The sequence below is a fragment of the Arvicanthis niloticus genome, chromosome 8, assembly GCF_011762505.2.
Source record: "Arvicanthis niloticus isolate mArvNil1 chromosome 8, mArvNil1.pat.X, whole genome shotgun sequence".
Classification (NCBI taxonomy): domain Eukaryota; kingdom Metazoa; phylum Chordata; class Mammalia; order Rodentia; family Muridae; genus Arvicanthis; species Arvicanthis niloticus.
In genome coordinates, this window is record NC_047665.1 from 24274494 (window position 1) to 24296968 (window position 22475).

Consider the following 22475-nt stretch of genomic DNA (forward strand, 5'->3'; position numbering starts at 1 on the left):
TAGAAGGATGCTCTAGAAGGACGATCCTAGAAGGAAGCTCCTAGAAGGACACTCCTAGAAGGATGCTCCTAGAAGGACGCTCCAGAAGGACGCTCCTCGAAGGATGCTCCTAGAAGGATGCTCCTAGAAGGATGCTCCTTGGGGGCAAAGTACCATTTGGTGTTGGGGGGTCTGGAGATCTCTAAGCGATCCAGGCTCGGTGCTTATGGGAAGCCTGATTTGTTTGTTTCCCTGGTAGAACTGTTCTTCCCCAGAAACCAGAGCTTCCAATCTAGAGAAAGAGGCAACACAAATTCTGTTACCGAGTCAATGGAACTCACAACGAGAAGGGCCATTCCTTGTCTAAGTTTTGGGTCTCAGCCTGTGACTATTCTAGCTACTGGAGAGAACACGCTTCTGGTTCTGTGAGTATCTCAGACAACAGCATCCCCATCCTGCTAAGGTCACTGTTCCTGGTGAAGGAGCATTGCTGGTGCTCGAAGAGGATGCTTGCCAAGACCAATGACCTCTAGGTGTTAATGTATGGCAGAGCCAGTATATCTATCCCTTAAGTCACATGCTTCATTGTGTCATCTCCTTACCATGAATGCTTTCTGTGGTCAGTGTTGATCTGTCAGATAAGTGTGTAAGTATTATTTTGGAGCACAGGCAAAGGAACTGTGAACAGAACAACTTCATTTCAAACGAGCTAGCAATTTCCTTTAAGGCAAACTACTGATCTTTACAGGAAATCCATTTGAGATTTCAGTCCTGATAAAATTGCACCCCCTTCAAATGGCAACAACCTCCACAATGAGATCTGGAATGCCTTTCTTCTTATTGGTCTTTCCCTTATCTACCTTCTGCTGCCTGCATACTTCAGTCTCAAATCGTTGGTTGAGATAAACCCAAGTAAGAAAATGTCACAAGCACTCTCCAAATCAGATGTCCACAATAATTTTCTTATCCACCCTACTTCACCTGTACATCTTCTCTCAGCACACAGCTCTGGCCTCTTCTCTAGATCTAATTAGCATGTTGAAACTACAGAGAAGCAAGGTAAGCTGCAGCCCCTTATGTCAGTCACAATTCCTGCAGGGCTGGATCATAACTGCATACTCCAGTTATTTTCAGGAAGGAGCCAACTGATCCTGTTCTACTTGACTAATGGGGCATCTGCCAGCTCAGTAATCACATAAAAAACTTGCATTCTCATAAAGCCTCACTTATTTCATAGCAGCTGCTATTGGAGCTACTTGGATAGGTTTACTGGAGCCCAGGATTGCACATCATGGCTTACCTAACTACTGCAGAGTACCAAACAACCCATGGCAACTTGCAGATCATAGCTATAAAACCCAATATGGTCAGCGTACCCCGAATCTGGATATGGCCTTCTGCCTCACTTTCATGCTTTCCCAGATATAATCTATAGTACATGCCAGGCAATTGTGTTTCAATTGCTCTGTCCTGAGAAAGTTCTGGGAAAGGGCTGCTCTGTTAATATTTAGTTTGTGCTTACTGGCAGTTATTTACATGTTTCTGTGATCATGATTTTTTTTGAACTCAAATCTTATTTGGATTATTGCTTTCTTTAGTTTTATACTCATGTGCTTTTTGTACACCGAAACTGGACTAAGATTGTCTGCAACATTACACCATAGTCTGCCCCATTCTCTTTCAGGTCCTCAGATCCCAGGTCCAGCAGACAAGATCTATGCAGGTTGGCTGAAAAAAAAAATGATACCTCACTAGGAGAAGAGAACACCTGAACATTATCCATGTCTGCCCAGTAATGAAATCTCAAATTTCCTTATATGTGCAATTAGTCTCTCATTTCCTACCTTGGGCCCTAAGAGGTTGATTATTTCAGGTGCTTCCATCTGCCCCTTCCTAGCATCAACAGTCAGCACAGATCAGAGAAGACCTTGTCTGTTGTTAAGCACATGGATATCACTCACTCTCTGAAGGATTCTACAGACCTCGGGGATATCTTTGTGAGACATACTATGGCCAGCATGCCTTTTACCACTAGGACTGCACTTTTGAGTCTTCAATATCAGTATCAACTCAGCATCTGTGGGCAGTGTCCCTTGGTGACTTGGTAATTTGCTTTCCACAGAGTAAGTCCTTGTGCAAATACTTTCAAGTGTGTTGGGAGATGAACACTTTCTGAAAGTACTTGCAGTGGCAATGCAGTGTTCTTCATCAAGAAGCAAGAGGGAGATCTGTTTCCCCCTCAAGGAAAGAGTTTGGGCATGAGGTTATTGTCTGTGGGAGTAGTTTCTTGGTTCTGCTGTTTGTTCTGTGGTTAGTCAAAGCAATCAACACAATGCGACTGCACATCTGTCTTCACATGAAGAGCATGCATTTTTCATGAGTCCACAGGCAACGGTAGCCCCGTTTCTGCTCTAGCTTTGTGGCTGGCCATAACTGCAGTGCCCTTGCTCCTACTGGCAAACAGGGCTGGTCTTACCTGCAATTCTATCACTCACCTCATCCCTAATTCCACGGCAACAGCTGGTAAATGCTTCGTTTCCATTCCCAGTGGATATATCTGAGGGCAATGTGCCATGCCAAAGGAACAGGAAATGCAGAGCGTGAGGCAAGTTGTGCCTGACTGGGGTTAGATGAACTTTAAAAGGCTGTTTGGATGTGACCCATCAAGCACAAGTTGCAAACCATGGGGAGGGGATTTTGGGTTTCAATGAGATGGTAAAAGCCATTAAAGGGTTGTGAGCAAAACAACATCAGATCCTGCTGTTGGGCAGAATTAGGCTGTAAGGAAGTAAAAAATAAAAGAAGCCCGCTAGGCTACTGTGATTGCCCAGGCAAGAGTGGGTGAACCTTGACCCTTCTATTTTCTGGGTTTATATTACCATTTACTGTTTCACCTGTGTCCTCTAACTCTTTAAGGGCAGGAAGCCCTTATAAGCTACTTATAAAGTATGCTAATAGGTGTTTGATAAATTATGTTCCTTTTTGGCTAACAGTTGTTCAACGGCTACCGTTTGCTATTGTTGAATGGCAGAACAACATCTCTAAATGGGCTTTGTCATTCTCTTTAGGATTTTTTTTTTCTTTCCTTTTAGTTTCAACTTTCATACAAAACTGGCTTAGCAGGGTTTGCATTTTAAAATGTCTAGCTGGACCTTCCCCACCACCACCACCACTTAAGAACTTCACTCCCAAGGTACAAATGCTTCCCTTCCTGCGTAATTCTTGTGAAATTTTAAAACTTACATGCAACTGACTGGATCGTAACGTTTCTGTTGCCACTATTCACCTCTCTTTCTACCAAAGCAGACTCTCGAATACTATTCCAGTTATGGTAATCGTAATAACCCTTATCGCTAAACCCATTTGGCCTTTTCTTCATTGTATCGCAATAACTGTAGGTGTAGCTCTCAGTGTGGGTTACTTTATGATATTTGGAGATCAAATATCATAGATTTTATAATACTTGTCAGACTCCAAGCTAGGGGATTACGTTCCAAGCAGTGAGTGGCCTGTCAACATAAACCCTGGTTAATTTCTGGCCAATTACAAACCATCGTCACTGTAAGGGCATGTGACGTGAACTCCCTGTTTCTTCAGTCCACCTTGGCCAGAAGGGCAGGAATGAGTCCAGAGAGCTGGGACAGGACAGGAGTTGAGAAGCAACTTCATTCCTTTGAATCAAAAGACGGAGGCTGCGGAAAGGGAACCTCAGGCTGCTTAGATCCGGTTCGAACATTCTAAACTTGGCCTCCTTCACACGCCTCGGCTCCCGATCGCGGCTATGAAGTCAACTAGATCGTAGACTCCACGAAATGGACAAAACTCAGCTTCAGAACACCGAGGGGCAGGCGCCAGAGGTACAAACAGCGTAGGGCGGGCGAAGGGGCGGGGTCACGCGCCGGCGCACGCGCACAAAGACGCATAGGCGGAAGTGGCGCGCGGGGTCCGGCGTGTGAAGACCTTCCGGGGAGGTGGCGGCCGAGGTGGCCGTCGCAGGAGCTGGACTGGAGGCGGAGGCGGAGGAGGTGACAGCGGCGGGGCTGGGAGGGAGCCTTGTCGCGCGGCCAGGCGTCGTCAGATAGCACTCGGGTGGGCGCCCACACCGTGTCGACCGAGAAGGTGGACGCCGCCGTCGAGGTGGTCGGGGGCGCGCGCTTCCGGGAAGAGCATCCTCCCCTCCTGGCCTGAGAACCCCCGCCCGGACTCCTCCTCTAGCCTGCTCTCTGTGCTCAGAGACTTGGTCTCTCGGATTCGCTTGACCGTTTTTGCAGCTCAGAGCCACTTCCGGGTCTGTGTCCCGTCTCTCCGTTACCCGGTGTCTATTTGCCTTGCAGCGAATTGACTCTTCTTGCAGGGCTATTAAGTTTATGTCGCTGAAACCTCTGTAAGTTCTTTCCGGCTTTGCAGCTGAATTCCCTCCCTCCTTCCCTCCCTTCCTTCCTTCCTTCTTTCCTTCCTTTCTCTCTTTCAGTTTTTCGGGCTTTGCAGCTGAATTCTCTTTCCCTTTCTTTCTTCCTTCCTACCTTGTCTATCTTTCTGTCTGCCTTCCATCTTTCCTCCTTCCTTTTCTCTTCTTCCGGAAAAAAACACTGAAAGATTTTGTTAGTTTGCTCTCACGAGTTGTTTGTTTTGTTTTTTATTTATGCATTTTAATGAATTACATCTGCACTATTTCTACAGTAGATTATCAGAATCCCGAATTTTAGGTAAACGTTTCTCTTACAAGTGAGTTGAAATAGTTTGAGACTTGGAGGGGAAAGATGCTGACAACATTTGAAAAATATTTTAGATGGCATTACTTCTGCTTAAAGTCTACTTTCAATCCTAGTGTTAGCCCTTGAGGGGAAAGGAGTTTCAGAAATCACCAGTCTCTCACCCTTGGTGTGATAAGGTACAGAAGAAATCACAATCTTGTTTTTCCTGCTCTATGATCTTATCCCACACCTGGAACCTAGTTGTGAAGACATGATTGTTCCTAGAGTGTTGCAGATTACCAGTGGAGCTGGGACTTTTCCAGGCTGTGCACATAAGTTGTCTTCCCATTCCAGCTCTGTAATAGAAAGCTTCCCACTTTCACGTTAGAAAAAGACTGGGTTAAGAGCTAAGGTGAGACCAGGGAGATGGCACAACAGGTAGGAGCACTTGAGGCCAAGCCTGGTCCCCAGAACCAACTAAGTGAAATGAGAACCAGTTCCCAGGAGTTGTCTTTTGACCTCTACTTGCGATGTATGGCATATACACACAGACTTGTTTAAAGAAATAAGCTTTTATTTCAGTGTGTCATTGTAAAGCAACATCACCTGTTTCTGATTGTGTGAGAGTGCGTGTGTACAGTGTGTGCTTATCCTAAGCACTCTGTTTAATTCCATTTTAGCAGTTATGTCTATCTTCAATGTGCTAAGTGTCTGTTGAGTTTAAGAAGAGACCTGAGGCAGTGAGCCACTTTCATGATTTCTTTCTGTTTTAGTTTCAGAGGTTATTGTGAATTTCTAAAGCAAAGCAAGATATTGACTATTTGGTTTGAAAACTTTTAATCCTGTTCTTGAGCTTTTGTTTGTTTGTTTGTTTGTTTGTTTTGAGACAAGATCTCTGTAGCCCAGGCTGTTGTTAAATTCTCTATGTGGTTTAGGCTTTTCCCCCTGGACCATAAGGACTTTGTCCCTGTTTGTTTGTTTTAAGATTTTTTTGTAGTGTGTGTGTCTGTGTGTCTGCACGCGCGCGCGCATGAATGTACTTGTGGATATATGCATGAGAGGGATCTGAAGGGAAGCTGAAGCTAGAGTTAGAATCAGTCGCAAACCTCCTAACACAGGTGCTGGGAACCAAACTTGGGTCTTCTGCAAGAGCAATAAACGTTCTTAACCACCCAGCCATCCCTCCAGTCCTGACTCTGATTCTTAAAATAACAATATCAATTATTAGTAATAGAAACAGAAGTAAGATTGCAGGCATCGGGGATCATAGTTTGAGAGTAGCAGAGGCCTTCCTCCATCATGCTTTCTGACCAGTGATCTACTGGTGAGTAGCGTAAAGCTGCATGCTGAACGCCAGACTTTAACAGGGCAGATTTTGTGGTACTGAGACATCATGTTCGCAGTGACAGTAAATCCACTTCCTTGTCCATCACAAGTGTTTGGTAGGGAATTCAGGAGAGACGATTATTGTGTTGGACACATTTGAAAAGGGGTAATGCTGAAGGTGTTTGCCTACGCGTGCAGCCTAAAGCTGCAGCTCACAAGGCTGCCAGGAAGTGTGCAGGACTGTTGAAGCGGTGGGGGAGAATGCAGCGAAATATTGTTGGTCACATGGTTAATAGAGCACAAGAGAATCTTTTTTTGTAACAGTGGGTGATGGAAGAGACATCTGTCGGGCAGGCTAGGTGGGAAATCCAGATCCCTGTTTCCTCCTTCATGTCGGGAGGGTGAGTCAACTTAAGCACACACCACACCGCTTCAGCAACGTTTCTGAAAAGCTGAATAACAAAAGCTAACATGCCTGGGCTGTCATACTGTGTGCTGTGCACTTTTACATTTATCTCATGGATTCCGAAAAGATTCTTTAATCACTTCATTTTACTTTGCCCAGTAGAGATACAGAACCTGAATCTCAGAGAGATTACTTTGCTCAAGACTCCACAGGTGGCGTCATAGCTCAGATCTCAAAGTTCCAAATCATGGGGTACTTTCTTGTACTGTTAGCTGTAGTTAAGTTGATGCTATATACTTGGCATTTTATTTAACTATAAACATTTCAGAAGGGAACAAAGTTGGCAAAGTGCCTTCTGGATAAATATTTTGTTGTCGGTAAAAGTAGGGAAAGGATTTTATGAGACTCACTCTGCATGCATGTTTGCCTACCTGTAGCATCATTATCTGCATTCTTCTGTTGTTATCTGCTGTGGATTCTCAGTCTTGCTAATCAAGTTTACCAACATCATAGTCTTTTCAAAACGATGTCCATCCAAGTGAAGGGTCCTGTGAGCTGGAGTTTGAGAGTGGCTGTCAGAGGTGTGCTGGTTTATTTGTCCTCTGGTATGGATAAGAAATGCTTGTCAGATACCAAGGTGCAGCAACTAGTAAAGTTTGCTCTTGCCTGTGTCTTCTTCTAACCAGAGAGATTAGTGAAGGGTGTCACAGGGCGGGGGGGCGGGGGGGGGGAAGGTGTGTGTCAACACTGAACTTAATCTGACCCAAAGAAAGAAGACATCAAGCAGAAGGGACATTATGAACAGGAGGGCATTTGGAAATCTGCAGTATCAAGAGTAGATGAGTGCTTTAGACCCTTTATTGAAAGGCATCAGGGAAGAGAAGCTCAGAACCTATGTTTATTTAAATAGTGCCCTGTGCTTTGTTGAGGTGAATATAGAAAGAAGGCCAGAAGAGTTTTTTTTCCTCAATATTGAAACACAGGACAATGGGTGGTGGGCAATTTAAAATGTGGCTTATCATAAAAATTCTGTTTCATGGATGTCCTACAATATGGCATTAAAAAAAAAGTCTTATGGAGATACAAATGATTGAAACACAGCAAGAGAAGACAGAATAAAGAAGAAACCAAAACACTTAATAAAAGTACTTATAAAGTTTAGACACAGGGTACGTGTCCCACAGAATAAATGTTTGGTGTTTATGTATTACTAGTTTGATTGTACACAGAATCTTGCCCCCATAACAATCAGCAAGAGATGACTCTAGTTCTTGTCACTTCAAACTATCACATGACAGTTTCTTTTATATTGTTTTAAAGTGAAGCCCCCTGCCATGATTGTTCTCTCCTGCCCTCAGATTTGTGCTCCCTGAAATGCCAGCAGTGAGACTTATCTAGGAAGATAGTCCTTCCTTCCTGTGTGTGCTCTATGATTCTGCACTTCCCTTTATGTTTACATTGAATTCATTGTTTTCCATTTATGTAAATGTAGAGAGAAACTGACAGTCATCAGTGGTGCCTTCACATTTTTTTTTCCTGACAAAATGACAAATTTTCTGGCTTTTACATTCCAAAGCCATTAAAGTAGAATACTTTCCTCCATAGGGTATAAGACTTCTTAGTCATGATGGTGGCTCATGCTTTTAACCATAGTGCTCAAGATACTAAGACAGGAGGACTGTCACTTCCTCACCAGCCTGGACTATGTACATTTCTTTTTTCTTTCAGCCTAAGGAATGTTGTTGCTAAGTCTCACACCTGAATCTCACATTTCATTTTTAAAGCTTCAGTAGCAGATAGACTGTATGTCAGCCCTTAAACATCACTCTTTACTCTCTTACAAGGTTGGCTATAATTTGAAACTATGTTACATTTTATTAAAATTAGATATATACTAGATGATATACGCATACTACCATGTGTAGCCCTAGTTTTGGTTGCTATGGAGATGAATATGATGCTATCCAATGCTGCATGAGTATAGGGGATGGAGTCTTGTATTTGCTTTTTTGGGAGCGGAGGTGTGGTTGGTAACACTGATACCCAGAAAATAAATTTAAATCTATAAATGTTAAAGTATATTTTGGATTATTATTTGAGTCTGATACTTCATAGACAAAGTAGTTTACCATAACTGCTCTTCCCTTCCCTAGGCCCAGCCAGCAGAGGAAAGACAGGACCCAGCAGTGGAAAAGAGCAGAGACAAGGTTGCAGGCCTTGAATGTGGCAAAGCAAAAACAATGGACCTCAAGTTCAACAGCGCCAGGAAGTATGTCTCCATCACCGTGCCCTCCAAAACCCAGACAATGTCACCGCACATCAAGTCAGTAGAGGACGTTGTGGTGCTGGGCATGAGCCTCAGCAAGTTTAACAAGCTCACACAGTTTCTCATATGTGTTGCTGGAGTTTTTGTATTTTACCTAATTTATGGATACTTACAGGTAAAAAAGTAGTCATTTGTCAATAAAACTGTTAGTTATTTTAGCACTTAATGTCCATGTTGGTTTTGAATACTTATTTTCACCATGATATTTTTATTTACAGGCTACTGGTTGACTCTTAGCTTGAGATTTTTACAGAATAATAATAGCCTCCTAAGGGGCTGCTAAGAGTAAAGATCAGAATCTGCAAATTAAATTATCTTAAGTTGGAACGAAATCTTACAAAATTAAAATTATGAAAGTAAACTTGTGAATATTTAAGGAAACATACATAATTGTAGCTGTGTGTTCATATCTTTAAAAATGTATTCACTTACTTTTTATCTGTCTAAGTGTTTTACTTACATTTATGTTAAGTGTACCACGTTTGTGTCTGTTGCCCAGGGAAGCCAGAGGAGGGCCTTGTGTGTTCTGGAATTGGGATGAAAGGAGGGTGTGAGCTGCATAGATACTAGGAAGTGCACCTGGGCCACTGCAGATGCAGCAGGTGCCTTTGACCTCTGAGCTCTCTCTCTCTCTCTCTGGCTGGCTGGCTGGCTCTCGCTCTTGCTCTCTCTCTCTCTCTCTCTCACACACACGCACGCATACACGTTGATTTTTAAAAAGACGATGAGTTAGGCATTGGTTAATGTCTGCTTATTGATTTGCTAAAATGGCCAATTAGTAACTAACATACATGTTTCTTCATAATATAATATTGTATTTAGAGCTGGGAATTTAGCTCTTTTCGTAGAGGGTTTGCCTAATGTGCATTAAGCCCTAAGTTTATTTCTCAACCTTTCATAAACAGGATGGTATGCACTTTGAATATTAGTGCTGTGGACATAGAGGCAGGAAGTTCAGAAGTTCAGGGTCATTCTAGGTTAAGTAGTGAGTTTGAGGTTAGCCTGTGTACATGAGACCTTGTCTCAGAAAAGGAAAGGGAAGGAACGAAGGGAGGAAGGAAGAAAGGAAGGAAATGGATACATATTAGGGAAATTAAACATCTATACAAGGAAGATTTTTATAAAATCTGAGACATAATTTTGAAAATGCTGAAATTTGAACCATATTCCTATACAAAAGCAGCTTGTAGATGCCTGGCTTTTAGTGTGGTTTCTTGAATTGACCCAATTTTGTTTGGGGCAACTTTAATTTTGTTTTATTTATTTATTTTTAAAATTTTTTATTTTTATTTAAAAATTGTTTTTGATGGAGAAGCATAAGAAAATGTTACATTTTAGTTACTTCTCTGTTGATTTTTATGCCTGTGTTATCTTATGAAGCCTTGTGGTTTGGTGGGAGTTGGGGTAGAGTGGAATTGGGAGTCTGGCTTAGTTTCTTTTAAGATGTGTTGTAACAATTGACCGGAAGTCCTCTCTCCCTCGGGCCTAACAGACTCATTGTCTTCTACAGGAGCTGATCTTCTCAGTGGAAGGCTTTAAGCCTTATGGCTGGTACCTTACCTTAGTGCAGTTTGCATTTTACTCCCTGTTTGGCCTAATAGAGCTCCAGCTCACTCAGGACAAAAGAAGAAGGTAGGTGGTGGGGAGTTAACATTACTCTCATCAGTTGAATCTAGGAGTAAAAAAGTCAGCTTGCTGAATGTGCATGAACTCTGTTTTCTGCTAACATCTGATCATGAATCCTTATCACTATAAGCTACTTACTTAAAATAATAAGTCTATTTCTTTTGTGCATCAGAAAAGAGTTTTAAGTGCAGTGTCACAATAGAGCTCAAGTCAATTCATGATTGAGCAAACTCCCTCAAACACAGTGCTCAGATGCAGATTTTTCATAACTCGACCAAAAAAGGTATATGCTTAGTGAAAGATTGAAAATGTACCAGCATCACAGTGGCTAAGTGAAAAGCCAGTATTCAGTTCTCTAATAGTTTTTGAAGTGTGAAGTGGGCTATATCCTGCAGATATTGGGATGAAGTGCCTAGTAATTGAGATCTGTGTTCATTTTTTATTTTTTAATGAGTTCATAGTAAGGGTTTCATTCTGGCTTTCTCATATTCATGTGTCCTCATGTGTTGTTCTAGTTCATCCCATCCCCCACATCTTCCTGCCCTGCTTTTTCCCTTCCCTCTCTCTCCTGCTTTTATGTCATGAATGTTTGATTACCCTGTCAGGTTCCTCCTCTCCCCACCTAGATCTCTTTCTCCATCTTCATTGTCCCCTGTCTACTTTCAAGTACCTCCCCATACATCAACTCAGGTAACCTATACGGGGGAGAACATATGGCTGTGTCTTCATGGTTCCCCCTTAGTTCATTTAACAGAATGAATTCTAGCTCCATCCATTTTCTTGCAGATGTCAGGATTCCATTTCTCATCATGGCTAAGTAAAGCTCCATTGTGTAGTCACACCTTGTTTTCTTATCTTTCATAGGTTGTAACGTGTCTAGCTAGGATAGTTCTCTTACCTGGCTACTGAGGTTAACCTGACTGCCATGGATGTGCAGATGGCATGGGTGTCCGGGATTTCTGTAGCATGCCATCCTTTCAGCAGCAGAGCTGGGCCATGTGCTGTGATATTATTCTTTAGTGTTTTAGAAAACCCCTTGCTGATTTCCATAGTGTTGGCACCAGTTCACATTCTCACAGGCAGTGTATAAACATTCCTCTTTCCCTCATTCTCTCCAGCACTTATGACTGTGTGTTGTCTTTCTGCTAACCATTTTCACTGGATTGAGGCTGAATCTCAGAGCAGATTGAATTTGCATTTCCTTGATGGCTAAGGATATTGACCATGTTTCAAATATCCCTGGCCAGGATGGTTTGACTTCTTTTCTTTTCTTTTCTTTTCTTTTCTTTTCTTTTCTTTTCTTTATGTGTCCCTTTTCTTTCTTTCTCATACTTAATATAGAATATTCTAGAATAAAGAATATATATACTTTTAAATTTTCAAATTGGATTGTGTGTGTGTGTCAAACAGTGCCAGAGGAAGGAAGAGAAAATTCGAGTGTCACAGCATTGAGAGTAGAGCTGAGGACAGCTTTCAGGAGTCGGTTCTCTAACTATACTGCATGCAAGTCCTGGGGAACAAACCCAGGTTATCAGCCTTTGCAGCAGGTGACTTTATCCACTGGGCCTTTTGCTGGCCCTCTAGCTAAGGTTTTTGAGCACTTTAAGTATAACATTGGCCATAGGTTTGTCATGTAGAGCCTTGATTTTGTTGATGTGTCTTCTGTTCCTCTCGTCTTAAAGAGTAATTCCTTCTTTAATCAGGAAGGAGTATTGAATTTTGTCCATGATCTTTCCTATTTTCTACATCTAGTGAAACAATCTTATGATTTCTGTTCTTAAGATTATTTATATATGGCGTATTACATTAATTTGTGTATTTTGAGCCAGCCCTTCATCTCTGAGATGAAGCTAATATATCTGCTAAATCCATTTGAACAGTGGTATAATTTAGAGTTTCCTTGTAGATTTTTAATTTGAATGACAGGTCTAAAGATGAGAACTGGCAATAGAATCTCCCACTGTGTTGTACTCACACCCAAGTGCCTTTTTAATGCCTGCTCAAGTCTGAAGTCATGAGCCACCATGTTTGCTGCATATTTATTTACAGTAGTTATAACTGCTGTTCAGTTGTTCTCTTTATTACAATGTGTTGACCTTCTTTTTGTTTGTCCTAACTTGATTTCAAGTTATCAGCTATCAAAATACTGCACCACCTTGTGTGGTTTCCATTTGCTTGGTAGGCTGACTTTCGTCTTTTGACTCACAGTCTGTGGGTATCCTTCAGAGAGATGCTTCTTGGAAACGTTAGTTTCTTTGTCTCTCCATTGTTGAGTTGTAGTCTTCTACACTTGAGGTCATTTATTCTTAGAAATTATGTGCTCATCACTGTAGTTCTGTTGCTTAGACTGTTCTTCTTCTTCCCTCCTGTTGGATTTGCTGGTTTACTGCAGCAGACGTGATAGATTCCTCTGAGCTCTCCGTTGTGTCTGCTCCTCTGTGAAAGTCTTACCCCTTATTCTCTCATGACTGAGAGTGGTTTTGTGTCTTCCTCTGTGTATAATCCTTTAACTATCTTCTGGAGTGCTGAATTGGTGGTCATGAACTGCCTTAATCCGTGCTTATCTTCACATATTTGTATTTCTTTATCAGTTTTCAAAGATAAAGCTGCTGAATATAGCACCTGGGTCAGCAGACTCGAACTGTATCATTCCATGATTTCCTGACTTGAAGTGATTGATGAGAGGTCCGGTGTTACTCTGATAGTTGTGTCTCTGTAGGTAAGCGGATGTCTTCCTCTTAGCAGCTTCTAATCTTTCCTTGTATTTCTGTTGTCCTGGCTATTATGTGCCTTGGAGACATTCTTATCTACTCATGTCTATTTGGCATTCTGAGTGAACTTTTGTGTTTTGATGTCCATTTCATTCTCTAGGTCTGTGGAATTTTCTGGTATGGTTTTATGGGCTGCATGCCTGCCATTCTTACCTAAGTTTCTACCCACAATTCTTAGGTTGGATTGCAGATTTCTTGGGCTTTGAGGTCAAACCCCTTTATTGTTTTCTTTATGAGTATTGGAATGCAGTGTTTGTCTATTGTACGTCCAATCCAGTTACTCTTTCTTCCTCTTGGTCAAGTTTCTTGGCAATGCTTCCACTGTTTTTTATTTGATTCATTGAGTTTATTTCCAAGTTTCTTTGTTCAAAATCTCAATTTCCTTGTTGATTTTTCCCCCTTACCCAACTTTTTATCTATATTCCTGAGTATCTCTCTCTCTCTCTCTCTCTCTCTCTCTCTCTCTCTCTCTCTCACACACACACACACACACACACACACACACACAAACACACGCACAAACACTTTTTTTAATTTTTTTTTACTTTGCTGACTTCACTCCAAGTCCTGGATTTTACCTGCAGCTTGTGTGTATCCTTTTTAAGGTCACTTATCATTTTGACTAATAGATTCTTAAAGTCTCATCTGACACTTTACCATTTTAGTAATATCATTGAATTCAATCATTGAGTTAGGGTCTTTTGAAATCACACTGTGTGCTTATTCTTTCTCCCTTTCCCCCCCTTCTCTCGTGTGTGTGTTTGTGTGTGTGTTTTCTTTGTAGCTGTGTAACACATCTCTTGGCTTGAATATTCCTTCAGTTCTCTCTGTAGATCCTCTTATTGAGCACCCTTTTCTTGAAGGCTCATTCCCTACCTACTACATCTCAGAAAGGAGAACACACACACACTGTGGCAGAAACAGCATCAAAGAGGATGAAATACACTTAAAGTCAATACAGCTCACACATCACCAAGGACATAAAACAGAAAATGGCAAATACCAACAGCGGATTGCTATTGTGTGTTGTGCAGGATTGTGGTAAATGTGGAAACAGTGAATGAGATGGAAAAGAAGGACAGTAGGGAAGCAGCAAGGGTAAATAGAGGAAAGAGGGGAGAGTGAAACAAAACAAAAGAGAAAAAAGCAAAACACACACACACACAATAAACAGCAGCTTTTCCAGTAATGAGAAAGTTTCAAAACAAAATTAGACCAATATTAGGAAAGGGAATTTTTATAAAGGATAGGTTTATTTCTTTCCTAAAATAAGGTCACAGTGTTGGTAAAGGGATTGAAAGAAAAACATAGGAAGTGTAAAGAGAAAAAGAAAAGAAAAATACTTGGTTAGGAATGAAAAAATGGCTAAATAGAATTAGATGAGTGTATGAAGGAGGCAAACATGTATTTAAATACAATAAAGTAAAAATACTACTGAATGTTCCCAAGAAGGAAAAGCTTGGGAGACAGAAGAGTGCAGCCACGGCCGTCTCCCTGTGGGTCCTGCCAGTTCCTTGTTGACAGAGGCAGGTGGTCTTGTAGCCTGTTGTCTTTGCTGTGGTCTGGGTGGTGGTGAACAAGTGCCTATGTTGAGTTTAGATCTTGTCTTTGTAGCAGAATCCCTGCAGTCTGTGGGGTAGGCAGACCCTTACCCCCTGTGACTCCTTACCTAGAATCCCTTGGTGTCACTAAAATTCCTCTTGGAAGGGGACATCTCCTAAGTGTGCCGGAGTGTCTGGAGTGTGACACACACAGAGCTTTGAGATGTGTGCAAAGCAACCTGTTTCTATTTTGCAGCCCTCTTGACTGTTGATCACTCTCTTAGAGGATGCAGCTGTGGATGTCAAGCAGCCTGCTGGGTTCTCAGCTCCTACAGCAGGCTCTCTGACTTGTTCCCTGGTTTAAGGCCACCCCCACGTAGTTAAGTTTTGAATAGTGGGTTTCCTCAGGGCAGCTCCAAGCACCTGCCTCTGGGTGGGATTCCTCTCCAACACTGACCTGTCTGACTGAAATACCAATCTCATCAAAACCAACCACTGGATCAGAGGCTTTTTCTGGCCTGTTTCAAGGATAGAGCTACCTGTGTCTTCACCAAGACTGATTTCCCTTTTGGATGAGGCTCCTGCACCACCCCAATCCCCACCCACCAACAACAGCCAGAGCTGTTTGGCTTAGCTTCATGCTTGTTGGTATACCCACTATGTTGAAATAGAAACTTTTTTATACTAATGTTTCTTCACCAAGTCAGGAGGAGCTGGCAGCTAATACTGCCTTGCCTGAGAGCCCAAGATTATTTCTATTCTTGTAATTGATCTGTTTTACGTGTGTGTGTGTGTGTGTGTGTGTGTGTGTGTGTGTGTGTGCACGCACTCTACCCCACCCTTCCATATCTCCCTCCCAGCCCTGTGAGCTTCCCTTCTCCCTACAAGTCTGTTTGCCACCTTCTTGTCTTGGTTTAGAAATCTGTATTCCTAAATACTGAAGACACACATTGCTTTTGTTAAATCCAGAACTCTTACTTGAAAATCTTCTCAATTAGTAACCATATAGATTTGAAAAAAATACTTTGGTGTATCTTTAATGGCATATAAAACAAAATGCAGTAATACTGTGACCATAAGCAGAAGGTGGTTAGGAATGGGGGCATGCAATCTGGGAGTAAGTGAATCGTGTTTATCTTTTCTTTTCTTTCTCTCTCTCTCTCTCTTTTTTTTTTTTTATTGGATATTTTATTTACATTTCAGATGCCATCCCCTTTCCCCATTTCCCCTCCCTAGAAGACCCCTATCCCATACCCACTTCTCCTTTTTGCTTTTATACAATTTTTTTTAATGTTAACCAATGGCTTTATAAATTTGGTAATGCTCAATATCAATTAGAAGTGTAACCTAATACCCAACCTAGATATATCAACTATCTTTGACAGGCGGAGGCATGTGGACATCTGCCTCCATGTCTGGCACCCCTCTCTCTTTCTCTCTCATCACCTAGCTCCTCCTCTCCTTCTTCCCCTCCTCTTCTTACTCCTCCTCTCCTTACTCCTCCCACCTTAACTCCTCCTACATATCACCCTTCCTGTTAAAATAAAAGTTTTCTCTTAAAATACAGTTAGAGCATAACTATACCAATTTATGTCAGTAAGGTGCAAGATAGACCTAATATCCAGTCCATCATTTTGTTGACTAAGCAGAACCTCTGTCATCTCTCCTAAATAAAAGACTTAGTTCTGAACCTGGCTTCCCCCTGCCCCCCTGGCTTAAGAATGAATGTCAGCTGAAAACCATCCTCTCAAATCTTTTCTCTCAAAGTAAATAGCAAGGATTGGCTATGAGACTATAAGTTTTCAACCCCATCAGAAATCCAGAATGACTGAGTTAACTGAAATTATGGGAAGCACAAAGCATAGCTTCTAAAACATAGCCAGTTTATAGAGACCACTGAACACCTGGACAGTCCCTATACTACAGAACGTTGGAGCATCCAATCTTCAGCCTTCTGGCCCAGAATCATCTGACAGACCTAGTGATGCAGAATTATTAAGGGCTGATTACTCTGTCTTGGCAGATATAATCAGTCTACTATTCTGCAAGTGTGTCCTTTTCTGGACAGTAATTTGTCTGTAGATGGAAAGAGGCAATTCTTGCCTAGTGGCTGACTCACCACAATTGGAATAACTCCAAAGATGCTCAATTTCTTCTTGGAATCCAAGACAGGAAGCTGTCAGGAGCAGACAGGTCTCTAATCAAAATGAACATTAATACAGAAATGTTTGTAACATCAATTCTGTGGATTTCTGATGTTTTGAAAACCAACTATTTATGTAAGGCAATCTGGACTGTTGTCTGTTAACTCCTCTCAGCTATTTCTAAAGAAAATATAGAAAACTCCCTAACGATAAACTCAAAGCCATGCATTTGCTATAGGCCCTTAACTCACAGGCTGACCATCTCAAATAAGTTAAAAAAGTTAAAGAAGGACTGGGTCTAAGCCTTGTATTCCTAAATGTGTCATACAGACGCAATGCCTATGATAGTAACAATATTCATCTCACTTTTATATTGATAAGAAGCTCATACCAATGTAAACCTTAAATTTGAAATCAAAGTAAATTTTGTACCATTTAAGAGAGTATAACTTCATCGTAATAACAATTATACATATTTCTACCAGTAGGTTATGGCCATGCAATAAATCCTAGCTAATCCTCCCTGTTCCACCAAAACCACTACTTTACCCTAGAAAGACAGCCCAATATTAACCACCTCAGTCCCCAAGCCCAGGGAATAGGGGCACCGACTCTTCATTAACTTCTTCAACCTGATTATGGGTGTTGAGATATTAGAAGAGGGTTTGGGGAAAGAGTAAATTGATAAGCCTCTGACACTGTGTCTTCACTGCATCCAGCTGGAATTCCAGGACATCAGAGGTTCGAGCAGGTCTGCTCAGCTTGCCTGATGAGTAGATACACCAAGGCTATGTATTCTGCAATATAAAAATTCTCAAAACAAATTTTAGTATCAAGATAATTGTTTGTTTGAAATCTGGAATCTAGACTTCTGGTGGCCTGCCTCTGTCATGTCTAATTCATATAATTCTGGGAGTGTCTATGAGGGTGTGCTCCCACCATCCTCCCATTTTTGCCTTCCTGCTCTCAAATTTCCCAACATCAGGGAATCAAAACTTTCGGGCACCTAGGCCCTCCACTCCACTGATGCCTAACCCCTTACCCCATTCCCCCACTCCAATTACTATGAACATGTGGTCCCACCATCCTCTCATTCCCGCCTCCCTGCTTGCAATTCCCCAACACTAGGGAATCCAAACTTTCAGGTACCAAGGTTGTTCACTTCCACTGATGCCTGGCAAGGCCACCCTCAACTACCTATACAGGTGGAGCCACGAGTCCCCCCCTTTGTGTTCTTGGGCTGGAGATTTTAGAAGGGCTAATCCAGCTTGTTCCTTAGGACCGTTTGTTTGAAAAATTGTTTTCCAGCCTTTTACTCTAAGGTAGAGTCTGTCTTTGCACTGAGGTGGGTTTCCTGTATGCAGTAAAATGCTGGGTCCCATTTATGTATCCAGTCCATTAGCCTATGTCTTTTAAGTGGGGAACTGAGTCCATTGATGTTAAGAGATATTAAGGAACAGTGATTGTTGTCTCCTGTTATTTTTGTTATTAGAGGTGAAGTTATCTTTGGCTGTCTTCTTTTGGATTTGTTGGAAGAGGGTTACTTTCTTGCTCTTTCTAGGGTATAATTTCCCTCCTTGTATTGGAGCTTTCCTGCTATTAAACCTTTGTAATGCTGGGTTTGTGGAAAGATATTGTGTAAATTTGGTTTTGTCATGGAATATCTTGATTTCTCCATCTATGGTAATTGAGAGTTTTGCTGGGTGTAGTAGCCTGGGCTGGCATTTGTGTTCTCTTAGGGTCTGTATGGCATCTGTCCAGCATCTTCTAGCTTTTATAGTATCTGGTGAGAAGTCTGGTGTAATTCTGATAGGTCTGCCTTTATATGTTACTTGGCCTTTCTCCCTTACTGCATTTAATATTCTTTCTTTGTTTTGTTCATTTGGTGTTTTGATTATTATGTGACGGGAGGTATTTCTTTTCTGGTCTAGTCTATTTGGCGTTCTATAAGCTTCTTGTATGTTTATGGGCATCTCTTTCTTTAGATTAGGGAAGTTTTCTTCTATAATTTTGTTGAAGATATTTATTGGCCCTTTAAGTTGGGAATCTTCACTCTCATCTATACCCATTATCCGTAGGTTTGGTCTCCTCATTGTGTCCTGGATTTCCTGGATATTTTGTGTTAAGAACTTTTTGCATTTTGCATTTTCTTTGACAGTTGTGTTGATATTTTCTATGGTATCTTCTGCACCTGAGATTCTCTCTTCTATCTCTTGTATTCTGTTGGTGATGCTTGTGTCTATGACTCCTGATTTCTTTCCTAGGTTTTCTATCTCCAGCATAGTCTCCCTTTGTGATTTCTTGATTGTTTCTACTTCCATTTTTATGTCCTGGATGGTTTTGTTCAATTCCTTCACCTGTTTGGTTGTGTTCTCTTGTAATTCTTTAAGGTATTTTTGTGTTTCCTCTTTAAGGGCTTCTACCTGTTTACCTGTGTTCTCCTCAAATTCTTTGAGAGTGTTATTTATGTCCTTAAAGTCCTCTATCATCATCATTAGAAGTGATTTTAAATCTGAATCTTGCTTTCCTGGTGATATGGGGAATTCAGGACTTTCTAGTGTAGGAGAACTAGGTTCTAATGATGCCAAGTACCCTGGGTTACTGATGCTTATGTTCTCGCGCTTGCCTTTTGCTATCTGTATCTCCTTAATGCTACCTGCCCTGTCACTGACTGGAGCCTGTCTTTCTTATTATCTTGGTTTTGTCAGAACTTTGTGGGGTGGGTGTAACTACTGGGATAAGTGCTGGGGCCCAAAATCAGCTCAGTGCTCAAGCGCAGACAGGATACTGCCCAGGTTAGGGCTCTGGGGGCCATTTCCTCTGGGTTCTTAGAGATTGGGGGCAAAGCTGCCGCCCAAGTTCTGCTCAGTGCTCTGGCCTGGACCAAAGGAAAGCAGTGCTCTGGGCCGGGAGTGACTTCCTGGGTCCTTGTGGGTCCCAGTTATTCCCTGTTTGGGGTGAGCCTTGCTGTCTGCTTACCCAAGATACTGCCTGAGTTAGAGCACCTGGGATCCCCACTTCTTCTGGGTTCTTAGAGATTGGGGGCAGAGCTGCCACCCAGGATCTGCTCAGTGCTCTGGCCCAGACCAGAAGGAACCAGTGCTCTGGGCCGGGAGTGACTTCCTGGGTCCTTGTGGGTCCCAGTTACTCCCTGTTTGGGGTGAACTTGCTGTCTGCTTACCTAAGATACTGCCCCGGTTAGAGTTCCTGGGAGCCCCACTTCCTCTGGGTTCTGTGTGATTTGGGGCAGAGCTGCCCTCTTGGATCTGCTCAGTTCCTGGGCCCAGACCGGAAGGCGTGTTTATCTTTTCATCGAGTCTAGGATGCATATATTCGTGTTTCTGTGGGACAGTTAAAAGATAGTAAAGACAATACTGACATTCAGTCTTTTCTATAAATGTTTAGTGCCTTAAAAACATCACGGGTTTTTAATTTTCTACGTGTGTTTTGAAGTATATACTTAGATAACTATTTAATTCTAAATATTCAAGTCTGTTTATTCAAGATTCTTATTGGAAGAATCTAACAAATTTCTTTATAGATTTTATTCCCAAATTGTATTGCTCTTAAACTGTTACAGCAGCTGTAGTTAGTACTCAAGTTCGAGAATATCTGTATTGCTTTCATGCTCTAAAACTCTAAGATAAAACTCTTAGGCGTATGGACTAGAAAGGAAGTAAATACAATTCCCAGAACTACTAGTGCGGGGCTGATGATCCATTAACTCTTGGAAAGACAGCTCCTGTTTGCTGGGTTTGAGAAGGAAGCGCCTCTCTGTATCTGCCATCCTGGTGAGAAGTGCTTCCCTGTAAGGCCTGTCTGATGAGATAGGTGTGGGCTAGGTTTATCTCCACTTTCTAGCCATGTGACCATAAAATGTTTGAAAATAAAATAACTTGCATTTACTTAAACATAGAAAGAGTTTGAGGAATAAATTTCTAGACTTAAAGCCAACACCATTGTGAACCAAAGCTGTGTTTTTATGAGGCGTGTTGTCTTGACATATTTAAAGATGCTTTACAACTAAGTCTCATTCAGCCACAGGGTTCCTTGTCTTTAATGTTCTTGCTTCTGAAATCCCTCACTTGTTACTCTCTTTAGCCTTTGACCTACACTCTGCTTAGTTGTTTTCTCTCCCTGGTTCTGTAAGGTAATAAATGATACATTAGCACAAGGATAGGATTTAAAATGTAAAGATTGTGGGTTTGGCCACTGCCTCTCTTCAGCTCTGTCAAGGCCTGGGGAGGCTCTGAGCTCTGGGTTTGCTTGAGTGTTTTGGGAGTGACATCACAGCTCCCTTGTTGGAAACATGGTGATGCTATTGCTTGCCAAATAACTTTTTAGCCATTGCCTTTCCTCATCACCCATGAGGAAACAGGACCTGGAGCAGGGCTGGCATTTTTGTAAGGTCATGTAGCAAGTTCATCTGGGGGTTAGAGCTTCTGCCTGAGCCCCTAAGCCTTAGAACAACCCCTTTCTACCTGTATTCTGCTTTTGTAACCTTTCCTCACAAGTTTATTGATTGGTATTTTTGCTTTCTGACCTCCATTGTTCACAGTTTATCTTTGAGGAAATTTATGGGATTTTTTCTGGTTTTTATCATTAGCCAGGAGAGTGATGTTTCCTCCTTTGCTGATTAGGACAGTGACTGGCCAGACTCCAGGACACTGAGGAAGTACAGTTGTAGTAACTGAAGGCCCTATGGTGGGCCAGTTCTTTGCACTGGATTTTAAATGTTTACTCCTGCAGTAGTGCTTAAGTAGAAAAAACGTCAAAGTTGAAAGGGTAAATAGTATGTTTGAATTGAATTTTTAATAAGGTATTTTAGTGTATATCGACCCATATAAAAGATATATAGAGTTTGTGTAGAGCTCAGTTGGTGGAGTCTTTGCCCAGCATGCTTAAAGCTCTGGGTTCAGTCACTGACACCACATATGCCAGGCTTCAGGGCATGTACCTGTAATCCCAGAACAGAGGAAGTCCATCAGAAGAAGCTTAAGGTTTTCCTGTTACATAAGGAATTTGAGGCCAACCTGGGCTAGAGAACTGGTCTCAAATAAAGGAGGAAGAAAATAAAAATGGAGGAAGTATGACTTTGTGTCTGATTTAAATGTAAATGCCTAAATGTAGGTTATATCACAGCATAATCAAATTACATGAATAATTCTTTTTATGTCCATCACACCAATATGCCAGATTATTACTTTAAACTATTAATACGTATTCAGAGTGAAAATGTGCCTATATGCCCATATATGGCTTAAAGTTCTAAAGATACAAAATTCGGACTCAGGAAACCCTTGTAGAGCCAATGTTAAAAAAAAAAAAAAAAAAATTAGAGGTTACAAAAAAACGGCATCAGAAACTTTACCTGAAGCTGGTTGTTGTAATGTGGAAAATAGAAAAGTGACTTGTCGGCTACTGTAGCAACCTCACACATAGAGTTGTCAAGCCCAGGAGCTTGCTCTTGAGAAGTTCTTTGACTTCTCTGGTGGTCAGATTTTCCCTAATGCTGGATGGAAAGGCTGGGAAACAGCAGTAGAAGTCAGTTTACAACACTAGTGATTGGGGCCTTTTGCCATTGCAGAGGCCTATTCTTTTTAAGTCATCTCTTTTTTTATTAATTAGATTAAGAAAGTTTTTATCTATACCTAGAGCTACT

At 41.6% G+C, this 22475-nt stretch overlaps 1 protein-coding gene across 8 annotated transcripts in view; it reads left to right on the forward strand.

Annotated features, from left to right (window-relative positions):
* The first annotated feature begins 3614 nt into the window (after positions 1-3614).
* Slc35b3 (solute carrier family 35 member B3) overlaps positions 3615-22475 on the forward strand; it is a 31792-nt gene continuing 12931 nt past the window's right edge. Inside the window, exons 1-3 of one of the 8 annotated variants that reach the window (XM_076939155.1) lie at positions 3615-3836; positions 8559-8846; positions 10242-10363. In XM_076939155.1, coding sequence (XP_076795270.1) covers positions 3792-3836; positions 8559-8846; positions 10242-10363 — 455 coding nt within the window. In that variant the 5' untranslated portion in view covers positions 3615-3791. Of the gene's footprint in view, positions 3837-3885; positions 4364-8558; positions 8847-10241; positions 10364-22475 lie in introns of those variants that run through there. The other 7 variants (XM_076939160.1, XM_076939157.1, XM_034511112.2 and 4 more) reach the window with 7 other exon arrangements.